Here is a 12,844-nt window from a genome sequence, read left to right as displayed (position 1 = left end):
GACAACCAATGGCGGCAGCATTGATAACAAAAGCTTTTGATACGACAACTCGTGCCTCGTTACTGACAAGTTTTCCAGACTCATTGGCACGAAACCCGGTCACAGCCCAAGACTGGTTGCGGACTAAAATTTTCACCTGAGATGGGCATGGGCGGTAGAGGCCGCTATAGTAAAAGCTGAACAAAACCACGAGGAGCCAAGAAGACATCTTTTTGATACAAATTTCTTGCTAAAACGTATTGGAACGATACACCTACTTTACTTGGTTCACAAATAACTTTTACATTGTTAAATAGTCAGGATACCAGACCCGATGATTCTGACTACTCTACGAGTCAAGGGTCCAGTATCACCCAGTGTCCACGTGACAAAGACTGGAGGAATTCCTCCAGTTTTCTGGAAATAGTCGAAATATTCTGAAGTCGTCCCGTCCATATCCGGCAAGTTCGGATGGTCCCGTTGATGTTCGGTTATTCCCGGTCGGGAAGGTAGGTTAGCTATTGAACGTAAACTCCCATATCCTTATGGCAGCTGAAATCACAGGTAGCCTTAGCCGAAATCTAGGAAGAATCAGGTCCTGACGAAGACTGGGAAATGCCTACTCATACAGGGTGAATAACTGTCAGTAATGAAATCGAAAACACCCGGGATCTCCACCTGTGACCCCTGACCCTTGCGTCATATCTATTTACTGATATCCTTGGGTGATGCCTTACCTAAGATTTTTTAACAACAGTTGTCAGGGAATCTTTGGGCAGGGAAACAGACCAAATGTTAAACATCGATCAAGTGGTAAATTCAAAAAATGGCGATGACGCCATCATGGCGTCACGTTGGTTTTACTTCTCTTTTCGCGTGGATACAAAATTCCTGCTTGGTCCAATGAGTGGTTGGTACATATATTTTGACTTATAAATTTACAAAAGAATAGAAGTGAAAAGCGGAAGAGATATGCAAAATAATTCAAATATACATCACCAGACAAATTTCTGTTGCTAAGTTAGCGCCGTCCAAAGACCATGGGTTATGCTTGTTTGAATTTGAACTTAATGAAAATGGAATCAAATTCATTACGATGTGCCACAACTATAGGTGTGAATTTTCAATGTTCGTTGACTTGTAAGCAACCGATGCAAATTTGATATAAAATTAAGAAGAAAAACTGACTCTTGACAAATATTTGTTACTGTGTTTATACTCATAGTTCCAAGGATTTAACGTTGCAGGGCCTCCAAAGTACAGCAGCTTTCAATTTCAAAGAAAATTCAACTTAGTATCCGCCCATTATCAGGGATTTTTATTATTTACTCAGCACTTAAGTTCAACGGTGCAGCCTGTGCTAATAGATTTTGGTCTTTAAAAGAAAAATGAAAGCTTTGCGCCATCTTTTGCTTTGTAACATCCTGCTAAAATGTAATTTGCTGTATCCCTGGCGGGACTGGAACCTACTGTCTTCGGTTTAGGAAACCGACGCCTTCTCCATTAGACCACAGAGACTAGTACGGTGGTATTTGTGGTTGCTTCACTGCATTATTTGAAATGATTTCTGGATGCATGCGAAGTAATGCTACATCATGCACGGATGTCTGTGTCTCTGATCTGTGATGCCCGGGTTCAAAGTTACATTGCCAGATATGGACATATATTGGAATAGTTATTGGAAGTGATCTCTGTGAGAATACAACCTAAAGAATTTTTGCTTGAGCGTAAAGTTAGAGATATTTAGGAACGCTTGCTGAATTACTGTGGTCATATCATTTGGTTTTTCTGCCCTTGTCCTCCGCACAAGTTTGCTTATTCCATCTTTTCGCCGGCCATTTATGATGTCTACTAAATTTTACTTTTTGTCATCACGGGATCAAGTTCCTGCTCGACTGACTCCGAATAAATGGTCTGGTCGCCTTTCTTGAATTTCCCTATTTTCAATGGGACAGAAGTAACAGACCTTTTCACCAATAAAAGTATGCACCCTTAATCTCGTGCGCACACGAAAAAGCATGATTGTAAGGTCTTTTTACAGAGCACTAATTGAATAAAAATCCCTCTTAGATTAGAAGCTAATAGCAAAAACGATTTAATGGTATTTTCCGAAGAATAAACTGAATAAAGCCAGAAAACATGAGAAAAAACATCAAAATCGCATCCCTGTACATTTGTGACCCTTGCCGCCAAGGCCATTTTGTGCACATGCGTGCATAATGAATTTGTTAGCGAAAAGCAAAGGTTGTTTGGCGCCGCGCAGTCACAACAGTATTTTGACAAGAAATACTAGATTAAATCAGTGCTCTGAAATATATGATTGCCGAGCTTTCGTTAACTGAGTACCTTCTTCATACTTGCCCTGAAGAAGGTACTCAGTCACCGAAAGCTCGGCAATCATATATTTCAGAGCACTGATTTAATCTAGTATTCTTGTCGATATTCTGATCAAGGTGCAACGCAGCCCTTCCATATTTCTCAGTCACAACCGTATCCGGTTCGTAAGTGACTTCGTCACAAAGGCGGACGCGCCATGATTTGCAGGCTCCCATTGGACGATCGCTGAAGTTGCGCGTTAACTTCCGGTTCCATGGTTCAATGTAAACGGTGATCAATGCATTTAATTCTATGTTCAGTGTATGTGCAGTGGGTGTAGTTTAAACTGAAGTGACGTCACACTTACGAACCAGATAAGCTCCCAAGCTGGACCAAGAGAGGGCACAATTTTCCTAGCAACACAGGCTCTTTCGGGTGCACTGAACTAATTCAAGTCCCATTGAAAAAAATCGACCACGGTTGCAGCCCCGGTGCAGGCAATCGAAGTCCCCCAGGCTTCTAAAACAAAAAACATTGTTTTTTGGGGGGGTCATTCATAAATTTTTAATTATCCACCAAAAAAAAAACGAACTCACTCCCAAAAGTGAACGTTCCCAAATCTGTGAGCAACCATTTTTGAATAACATCCCTCTACGTTATCAGGCTCTTGGGGCACTTTTTCAATAAATTTTTTCTATGCTTTGCCCTGGGATGGGAGCCCTTGAATCTAGAGAGTTCATTCTGGGAAATTCTTATACAATCCCACAATTTCTTGGGTCACACAATCTCCTCCTTTTCAAATAAACGGTAAGGGTACTTTTTGAGTGCCTCTTCCTGGCGGAGAATTTCCCTTGAATTGAGCAGTGCGCTCTTTTGGTTGGAGCCGCACTTCGCCGGTTCTAAGAAATGCAAGGGTTGCGGTCACAATGAGCACTCCAATATGGATCTTTCCAACCGGTGAGGGGGTGCTTCCGATCGAGGTGGATTGGTGTAAATTCACCGGCGTCAGCAGCTGATTTAAATATTCTGAAGTGTCACTTGTTTTATCCTTTTATATTGATATTTGATTAATGGAAGATTAACAAGATCACAGGATTTTATGATGGGTGCCTCAAACTACCGAACATTGCACTGTGGATTGCCTGCCGCCTTCACCTGAAGCATTCGACGCCCACATATCCGGAAGTGTTGACATGTGCGCACTGTCCAAGTTAAGTCTGTTGAATACAGGAATTCTGGCGTGCAGCTTATAGTACAGAAATACAACCAATCCGGCTTCTCAGCTATACATCATATTCGTCATAAGTGAGTAAAGGCCCAGCAAATCACAATAAATCAATGTCATATCAATATCAATAATTCCGAGGTGTCACATTGCAATAAGCCATTTGCGAGTTAAATTTGAATAAAATCTGGTACAATGAGTTATCTGATTGCACCTGAACATAGCAATTTGAATTCCTCAGACTAAAGACACTGTTGCTATACCTCGTGATTCGGGGCAAGCTTTTGCTCAGCGACCACCATCTCTGGAATGGACTGGTTCCTTTGTGCCCTTCTTTTCCATTTAGAACAGTGTATTGTTGCAAGGCGTCTCTTATGTAACTAAGGAAAAGCTTGCCCCGAATCACGAGGTATAGCAACAGTGGCTATAATATGGAGAATTCCAATGGTTATGTTCACGGGAATTTAAAGAACTCAGTGTACCAGATTATTTAGATTTAACTCGCAAAAGGCTTATTAGTAGTGTTGAATTACCTGTACATGTCACTGTCAACATGTAGAAATTGAGGTATAGGCCTAACTGGACCTCTTTCTACTTCTCTTCAGATCACGGAGTAGGAAAAGAGCAGAACTTGCTTCCAGTTTTTAATCACAACTTCAGACAGGCCTGGATCCAGGGATGGGGTCGAACCCCCCCCGTCTTTGTGTCCCCCCCAAAAAAATAGTTGGATCCGCCCCTGCAAAGTGAAGCTGCAAACTATCACACTCAATCCCCTCATTCTCTGGCTACAACTTGTGCCCTTGAAGACAAACTGGCGATCTAGGCCTGCCGAGCTTGAACACGCCTGCAAAAGCTCCCATAGCATGACATGCCACTGATGACAAACCAGCCGTCAGACTTGATCGGAAATGAATTATGCTCGCGTAAGGACGCCCACGCGCCAGCGGCCATGACTTGCCCAGTTCATGCCGTTGTACTGTACAAATATACACGAACTTAATGCTTCACATACTCCCAAATCTGTCACGGTGGCTCAAAGTGCGATGGGCCAGTCAAGGTTACATCTTGTTTACTGCATGCCATCAGCACACGGAATATTTCCTTGGATGTGTAATCCTCCGTGATGTTCAGGGGGCTGTCTGATCTTAGCGTACAAACATGCCTGTGGGACTGAAAACGCAGGTTCTTGGTAGGATTTGGGGGGTTACATTTCTGACAAGCATAACACAAGGACTTGTTTGTCTGTCACTTGTGAATATAAATTTTTAAATACAGAAATATCTTGGTTTATTTTATCGTGATACAACGCTTCTCACTTGAAAAAAAAGGTTTAATTAAAACTAAAACAGAGCAACAAAGAGATTGAAACAGAGAAGCTGTTTTGAGTGTAAGTGTAAGTTGCCTACCCACACTGGCCAATACTGTCATTCCCCAGCTGTACCTATTTAATAAATAAACCAAATTAAGATGCATATCACCATTTTTTAACACGGCCTGATAGTAACAAGTTATTATTCAATGTGGCCCCAAAGCAAGGGTTTTTAATGGTTTAATTCGACTTCCATGCTGACAATTTATTTATCTTTTTTTTCACCACCCTGCGCATACGAAGGGCAGAGGAAGTACTGCGCAATGATGGTGCAATCCTGGCATACCGGTGTCTGCAGTAAATTCATCAAGCGTGTAGTTTGCGCCCCGCAGTCGCTCACTGCAGTTTCATTGTGTGCCACACCTTCAGTGGCCAGTTTTTCAGCGTGCCACGTTGAGTTGTTTTGAAATCGTACCGAGTCGGTGCAACCCTTGCAGATCTGTCTGTCTGTCTGTTGAGGAGGCAGGATGGCATCCAAGGAGCAGCACCTACAGGCCCCCCGGCAGAAAATGGCTCTGGTGACCGCATTCAACTTGGTCAAGAAGCAGGCGGCGACGAGCAAAGGCAGCACTGAACCGGAACAAATTGAAGGTGCATTCATCCACGCGGTGTCTTTTCCAAGACTTGCCTGAAGAAATATTGCATGTATATACCTTTCCGAAAATGCAGATTTAAACTGTGAACGTGCAAATTTATTGACATTCTTTCAATAATAATAATTCTATGGGATCATAGACAGAGCTCTTCACGAAGTCTCAAGGAATGGTATATAAAAGAATGAGTGTGTATGAGTGCAATGGTAAGAATAATTTCACGACGTGGCAGACGATGTGTTCGATTCCCGCCTTCACCTTGTGAGATCTAACATTTCAGCTGTCTTCATGGTAAAAATAATGAAATTATTCTTACCATTACACTAATAAGAAATATTTATAAACCCTCTTCCGGTTAAAAGAGCAATTAACGTCAGTCATTTTGCGAACAGAGTCGTGTCCGCAGCGCCACCCACTGTACTGGGCAATGTGTTTCTGGCCATGCATTATTTTCCTCTTTTTCTTTTATTGTGAATGACATAACAAGGGGCGGGAACTTGTCAGGTGAGTGAAGTTCTATTCAACGGGTACCGTTGAATAATTCAATGCTCTGTGATCTACAATCTACCAATCAGATAACGGAGACTTATGCAGGTATTGTATAAAACATTCGGTTTTTCATCTAAAATTATTACCACAGCAGGCAAGTGAATTTCTGTTTGTATAATGTACAGATAAATCCTTTAGATATCTACCTGGATAAAACCCTGCATCGCCTACGAATTTCTTGTCACCGTTGATAGATGGAACAATCATCAACCAATTTACCAGCAGAGTAGATCCCTTTTAGTGTTGCGGCCATGTGCACGACGTGGCGCGCCGTGACATAATATGAATAATTTTTGCACATCATGATCAATGATCTGCCATTAGATGACACTGCTTTTTTCCCTAGGTTTATGCCAAAACGCGTTGACGAGCCTTGATCTTGTGCATAATAATGGCTTTATCTTTTGATGGCTCGTATATATAAAACAAGTCGAGATTTCAAGTGGATCCCTCACTCACTGTTATCGGGAAAACTCGTGAAGTGACCACCAGAAAACGATCTAAACTTAGGTTTGAATTTAGATAATGTTTTCTGGTGGTCACTTCGCGAGTTTTCCCAGGTACCTGGTAGGTTTGAAGGGGATAAACATATAGATCTCACAATATCAAGCCACAAAATAATGTTGAGCATGAGTGCCAATACAACTCGGCCCATGTTGCGCATAAACTGTTTTCATAAACATGTACAGTGCGGATAATGAGATAGATTGAGTTTCTTCATCCATGAAAATTGCTTGTAAACGCATTCAGGTTTCAAAGACTAAGATGCCATTCACAAGTGAATGGACTATTGAAGGTGTCTGACAGACCGAAATAGCAGGGGTTTTAAGCTACATGTACATGAGCAAAATATGCAAAATGGTGTCCCACAATCAATCTGATCAGGTCCCTAATTGTTACTTTCATCTGATGAAATTGGAGACGGAAACCTTCACAGATCACCAGAGAAAGTAGTTGTCTGTGTACCAGGAACTGTGAAACCTATTCTCTAAGCAGCATCTAATTAAATGAGATCATCAAAACCAATGGAAACCTGGAGTTTTCATTTTAAAATTTATTGAAACTTTGCTTAGCCTTGCAACTATACTCGATTTTATTATTCCGAGTAACTGGTACCTACAAGTCAACATTTAAACATTTGAACAAGATCGCGTAGTGCTAAAATGTTTGCACTCATTGCAACTGTACCATCACTGCCAGAAACAGTGGAGAAAACGACAAGGAGCAGATATCCCTTGTTGGTACTTTTATTTCGCTGGTGTGCAAAAATTTTTTAGACTTGAGCCTTCACCTGTTCAAAAGGAGGCTCCTTTTTAAAAGTGAACATTAAAGTATAAAACCAGCGAACGCTACATGATGCACTTCAGTTAGGACTGGGTGCCACAGAGATGTACATTGTATATTCAGGCAGTTATAGATTACCAGGGTCAGCTGCGGGAATTGGTGCTTGGTACATGATAAGACCAAGGGCACTAACCATGACTAGAATGTGGAAGTTTGAACTTCATTTACGTCGAGGAAATCAAAGTGGGCTTTGGTGGAAGTTGACGATATCTTTACACGTTTACTTCCTTTCCCCGCTTGCCTCTCTGATTTTGTTCACTTTTGTTTTGTTTTGTTGACTCGAAAAGTAGATGTATTATGACTTTGTGTAATTAAAAACCCCTTATTAGGGTGATATCTCATATCACTGAGAACGAAGTAGCAGAATAGTAGTCTAGCATTCCACCTGCCATCACGGAAAGTTCTGCCCTTTTTTAAAAAAAGGTTCGAGATTCGTCGTCATTGTGGGGGCGGGGGGAATCATCAGGTCAAGGGGGTGCCCGCCGAAAAAGTTAAATAACAAGCGAAAAGGGGCGGGGGCCGAAAGATATAACATAAAGAAAAAGGGATGGGAGTGGATTTAAACCCCCCACTTTGCTAGGGGGGGAAAATCCAAAACTGACCCTTCTACTGGTGACGGTTTAATGGAGGAATAAAATACGAACGGTATAGTTTCTAATGATGCTTTGCCCCCCCCCCCGAAAAAAATACTAGTAACTCCCATGCCGAGATACTAGTGGTTTTTTTCCTGTTATATTATGAAAGTAATAATTTACTTCATTGAACGAATTGAATCTTGAACAATAAGAGAGGTGGGCAATACTGCATAACAAGTCGAGGGAAACGTCTTGAACGTCCAAGTGCGCCACGTCTGGGACTTAACTCCAAAAATTATGCAGTGAATGTGCATATCCTGTTCGTGTGGGGTACAGAGGCTTATAAGGGCCAATTGCAATTTTTTTCCGAGTAATTATCTCGCCGTGGCGAGTTATAAGATCTTGCTGCGGTGTCAAATTGTTTTCCCGCCGCAGTGATTCGTCAGTCCTATTCTACGGAAGCGTATAATGGCCACTTGCAAAAAAAAGACTTTCGAGATACTATCTGTCCGCGGCGACTTACTATCTCGCTGCGGCAAGTTACTATCTCGCCGTGGCGACTTACTATCTCTCCACGGCAACTTACTGTCTCGCCGTGGCGAGTTATTATCTCTCCACGGCAACTTACTGTCTCGCCGTGGCGAGTTATTATCTCGCCGCGGCGAAGTTAGCTAAAACTAGCTCAACTGGCTGCATATTAAGATTCAGTCTAGATACCCATTTATTCTGACCACTCTTATAATCAAGGGTCCTGTATCCCAATGTCCACGTGACCAACACTCCCCAGATTTCCGGGAATAGTCGAACTATTCCGAACTTATCCTGTCCGTATTAAATTCAGTTTAACGTCAACACTTTTTCATGAATGCTCCTCAAAATTGTAAAATTGTTACAAAGATTAAAAGGAGTAAAATTGGTAGCAAAATGAGTAAAGGGAGAAGAAAAAGACCATTCGGATGGTATCGGTAATATTCGGGTATTTCCGGCCGCATCTGTACCAAGAATTTTGTGAACTGTCCGGGTTATATCGATCGGAGTACTCCCCATATGGGAAGCAGAACTAGGGTCGAAAAGATAAATGGAAAGCATTTTTCTAATTGAGCGTATTTTAAAGCGAAAGTCATTTTTAAAAACTTCGTAATGTAGAAATTTGGAGTATATTTTTCGAAAGCAGAACGAAATTTAAGGATTTAATACATTTAGATTTGAATGAAATTTTAAAGAGTAGATGAATTTTCATTGACGCAGCGTATTTTCTAGATTCAAAGGGATTTTAAAGGAACATACAGTCCAAAAAAAGACTGGAACGAAGTCTTAAAGTCCAAACTTTTTTTCAGATTGAAATAAAATATTTTTTACAGAACAGACTGAACAAATTTAGAAAATAGGATCACTTTTTCAGCGTAAAGCAGTTTTTCAATGCACGTATTTTACACAAATTCTCGTGCCATCCTAACTGAGAGAGCATCCAAATTAGCATAAATCCAAGTTAATAAGCAACAACGAATAGAAGCAACTTGTGAAAACTTCGTTAAAACAATCTTGGAAAATATGCTTCACTTTTTCAAAACAATTATTTAGGAAACACTTAGGTTTTTCAGGCAAGTCTCGTGTGCACAGAGGCATTGAGTGTTGTCTGTATATTCTCTTTCTTAATTTTTTACCAAGCAGATGTTTCAAAAGCATAAACATTGTCTCAACAGTCTCAACTAAGCTTTTGCCTCAGGGGGACAATGATCCAATGAGCAAATATTGCTCATTGGATCTTCCAGTAAGCCAGGTAAAGAGACATTGGTTGCTTGTTCGGCTAAAAACACCGCTCGTGCCCCAAGTGCGTTGTACCAAAACTGCCCGGCCGAATAACGACTAGTCTTTGTCAAGACGTTGTTGTGTTCTTGATACGCGAGAGGGCGTTCACAAGACGAAAAGCTGGAACGCACGAACCACAACTAGCCACGCCAGCAACAACGTCTTTGGAAGTTCGCGAAATCATGGAGCTGTAAAAAGGGGAAATCTTGGGGGGAAAGGGGGGGTACTCAGCTCACCATTGCTCGCTGCACATGCGTTACTTACGAATGCAGGTACAGGTGCGGTGCTTCCTACCCCCAGAACTAGAACTGTGGGGACGCTTGGGAGCGGGGCCGTCTCGGACGGGCCCACACAGTTCTCTGCGGCCAGTGGGGGTACGGTGCTTCCCATTTTCGGCAGTTCACGCACGCACATATAACAGCCACGATCGTGTGATAAAATAAAATGTTCGGGATTTTTTCCTTCTACATTTCACTTTTTAGCACTTTCACTGTCTAATGTTATAACATTTGAAGGCCAGGAAAATTAGTGTTCTCCGAATTCTTTTAACAGTTAGGCCTACAGTGTATAAGCTCCACATGCCTACACCCAGGCCTGCCATGGAGGTAGAATCTACCTCCATGGGCCTACCATATAAGAGTGTTGTTTGAACCACAGAGCAAGAAAATAAGAGTGTTGTTTGAATACTTGGCTGTGAAATTTGAATCAAAAGAATTGTTGCATAGCGTGGTTTGAAAAATTAGATTTCTGCCTTATGTTTGTCTGACAGTGTCATCAGCTTTATGCAAATGAAGATCCCGTGAAGTGGAAAAGTATCAATTCCTTGAAGGAAGTGACTTTCACTTCAGCCAGTTAATAAAAAAGATTCTTTTTCTCTCTTTTTTAAGTTGCCATGTCCTTTTTCTTCAACGTCAAACTTGCTTCACTGCGGGTTCCCTTTCCTGCTCAGAGTGGCAGTCTTCAGGGACTTCAAATGTACAGCTGGAAGTGAATGGTTTCATTTGAATTGTCTTGTCTCTATTTTGTAGACATGCCAGAAGAACTGAAGAAAGTGGATCTACAGTTACCGCCCCCAAAGGAAGTCAAATCAATAGGTAATGCCATCTTAATTTCCTGCTGCATTCTCAGTTTATAACACTGTCCAAAATGCTGCAGCTGTTTCGAGTTAAAAATCAAATCATAATTTGTACCCTACTAATCTGTTTTGAAGTTTATCTTGCTTTTGAATTCTGTGCCTGAGTCAAAGTTTGTTTCATTAAAGATCATTTGGAATGAAGTTTTTATAAGCCATTTTGTTGTATGCAGTCCAGTCCATAATTATAGAGAATGCAACTAACCGTGTAGAAATGCTGAGGTGATGGGATTCATAATATTGTTCCTTCCTACAGCTGATTTTCCATCCCTTTCGGGCACAGCCTCCTGCAAGTTCCCCATCCCAGCTTTCATTAAGACCGATTTTAGCATCAATGCCAAGCACGGCGGCGGTACAGCACTGGTACTGATCACGAGTCTGTATGACCTCAACTACTTGACTTTCACCTCGGAGCTCTGTCTGATCCGCTGCGGTTTTGACGGCAACCATTATGGCTACACCTCCCTGGCCAAGGGAGGCAGCCACTCGATATACAGGTACATCCGCATGCACACGGATTCAGAAGGCCACTTGACGCCCTGTGTACGATTTGGGTTCTCTAGGGCAACGGTTGTATCAAACATTGCACAGATGGGGCACTGTGGGAGTGGGGCAGTCTTCAAAGGTCCCAAAGCGGAAGGCGGCACCAGTACAGCAACCTTCAAACCTGGCATCTCTTCAGTCAGTCAAGACAAGTATGGCAAAGCTTGGTTGGTTCTTTGTAGTGCTGCTGGGCAGAAGGGTTCACGTCCCTGCAATGCCTACTTTGTTGCTTTTGGGTACAAACCCAATGAAATGGTCGTGCATTCCATTGCTGGTGAGGGTTGCGATGATCTGTGGAAGTTTGGCTGCTCAAGCTCAGAACCAGATACCAAGTTAGCTTCTTCTGGTGAAGGAGATGAGTTTGAGTTCACGTGTAGCTCTTCAGATGATGAGGAGAAGCAAGAGGAGAGCGCATTAGGTCAACCAGTTGGAGAGCTTGAGATTACTGGACCGTCTGAGAGTCGATACTGCATCTTGTGCTCGGATGGCAGTGACGATCTTAAAAATCTGGCAAAAGTTATCCATACCCAGGCTTTCCGTGGGACAACCCCTACAACTCTTGTGGAGGATATCTCCATATATGCAGATCATACACTACTTGTCATGTGCTCTTGTAGCATGGGAGATTACAACATGACCTCATCTGCCCTGTATCTGGTGACCATCCAAAACTGGGGGATCAACAGCTCATTCATCTCTGGAAGTTCTGGCTTGTCTGGTAATGGTAATGAATGGACCGTGTCAGCTGAGAGCAACAAGCTGGTCATTGTTGGTCCCGATGCCCCTTGCCGCTACAGCTTCTTGTCGACTATTCCAGAAGATGCTTCCAGCCCACAAGAGAGGTGCGCCCAAGATTCCTGCTTGGCCACCGGCCTGGAGACCAAGTACCGGGGAGCAGTGCACCTCAAGGGCACAAGCATCACCGGGTGGGTGTCCAGAATGTCACAGGTCAGGATCATGATCAACGGCCACACAATCGAGCTGGTGGAAGTGGGTCAGCTCTTGGAACAGCCTGATGGTAGACTGGGATTCCAGAGGGAGTTGAGTGAGGATGAGAACAGCCCAGGCCTGAAGCTGCTGCAGGTATTTGGAGTGACCACCGACATCAGTAAGTGATCACCCAGGTCTAATTGTGTAGAACTGCTTATCAAATACAAGAGAATCACTAATGAAGCAACTTCATTTGATAACAGAATTTTGAACATTTTAACAGGTAGAAATCCTGAGTGATTGTTTGATTTTTGGCAAATCAAAGGTATGACTCTGCATCACTCTAAGTTATACGCATTGTTAAGGCCTTGTGGGTTTTTTTTGAGATTTTGTCTGATTGGATTGAACTATTTTTACATATGTGGAAATGGCATGTAAGAAGGTCTCTAAATTGGTGTCTGAACTGAATAATATCAGCAT

The 12,844-nt window shown here is 42.3% G+C and overlaps 1 protein-coding gene across 1 annotated transcript in view; it reads left to right on the top strand.

Moving 5' to 3' along the window:
* Positions 1 to 5,181: 5,181 nt before the first annotated feature.
* LOC110978130 (uncharacterized) overlaps positions 5,182 to 12,844 on the top strand; it is a 33,286-nt gene continuing 25,623 nt past the window's right edge. The window contains exons 1-3 of the mRNA XM_022232870.2: positions 5,182 to 5,480; positions 10,788 to 10,853; positions 11,148 to 12,542. Of these exons, the coding sequence (XP_022088562.2) occupies positions 5,357 to 5,480; positions 10,788 to 10,853; positions 11,148 to 12,542 (1,585 nt within the window). The 5' untranslated portion in view covers positions 5,182 to 5,356. The remainder of the gene's footprint in view (positions 5,481 to 10,787; positions 10,854 to 11,147; positions 12,543 to 12,844) is intronic.

This window comes from Acanthaster planci, linkage group LG08 (assembly GCF_054643075.1).
Source record: "Acanthaster planci isolate LZ-2023a linkage group LG08, COTS_SCS, whole genome shotgun sequence".
In the NCBI taxonomy this organism is placed as follows: domain Eukaryota; kingdom Metazoa; phylum Echinodermata; class Asteroidea; order Valvatida; family Acanthasteridae; genus Acanthaster; species Acanthaster planci.
This window is presented reverse-complemented; position numbering and strand designations above follow the sequence as displayed.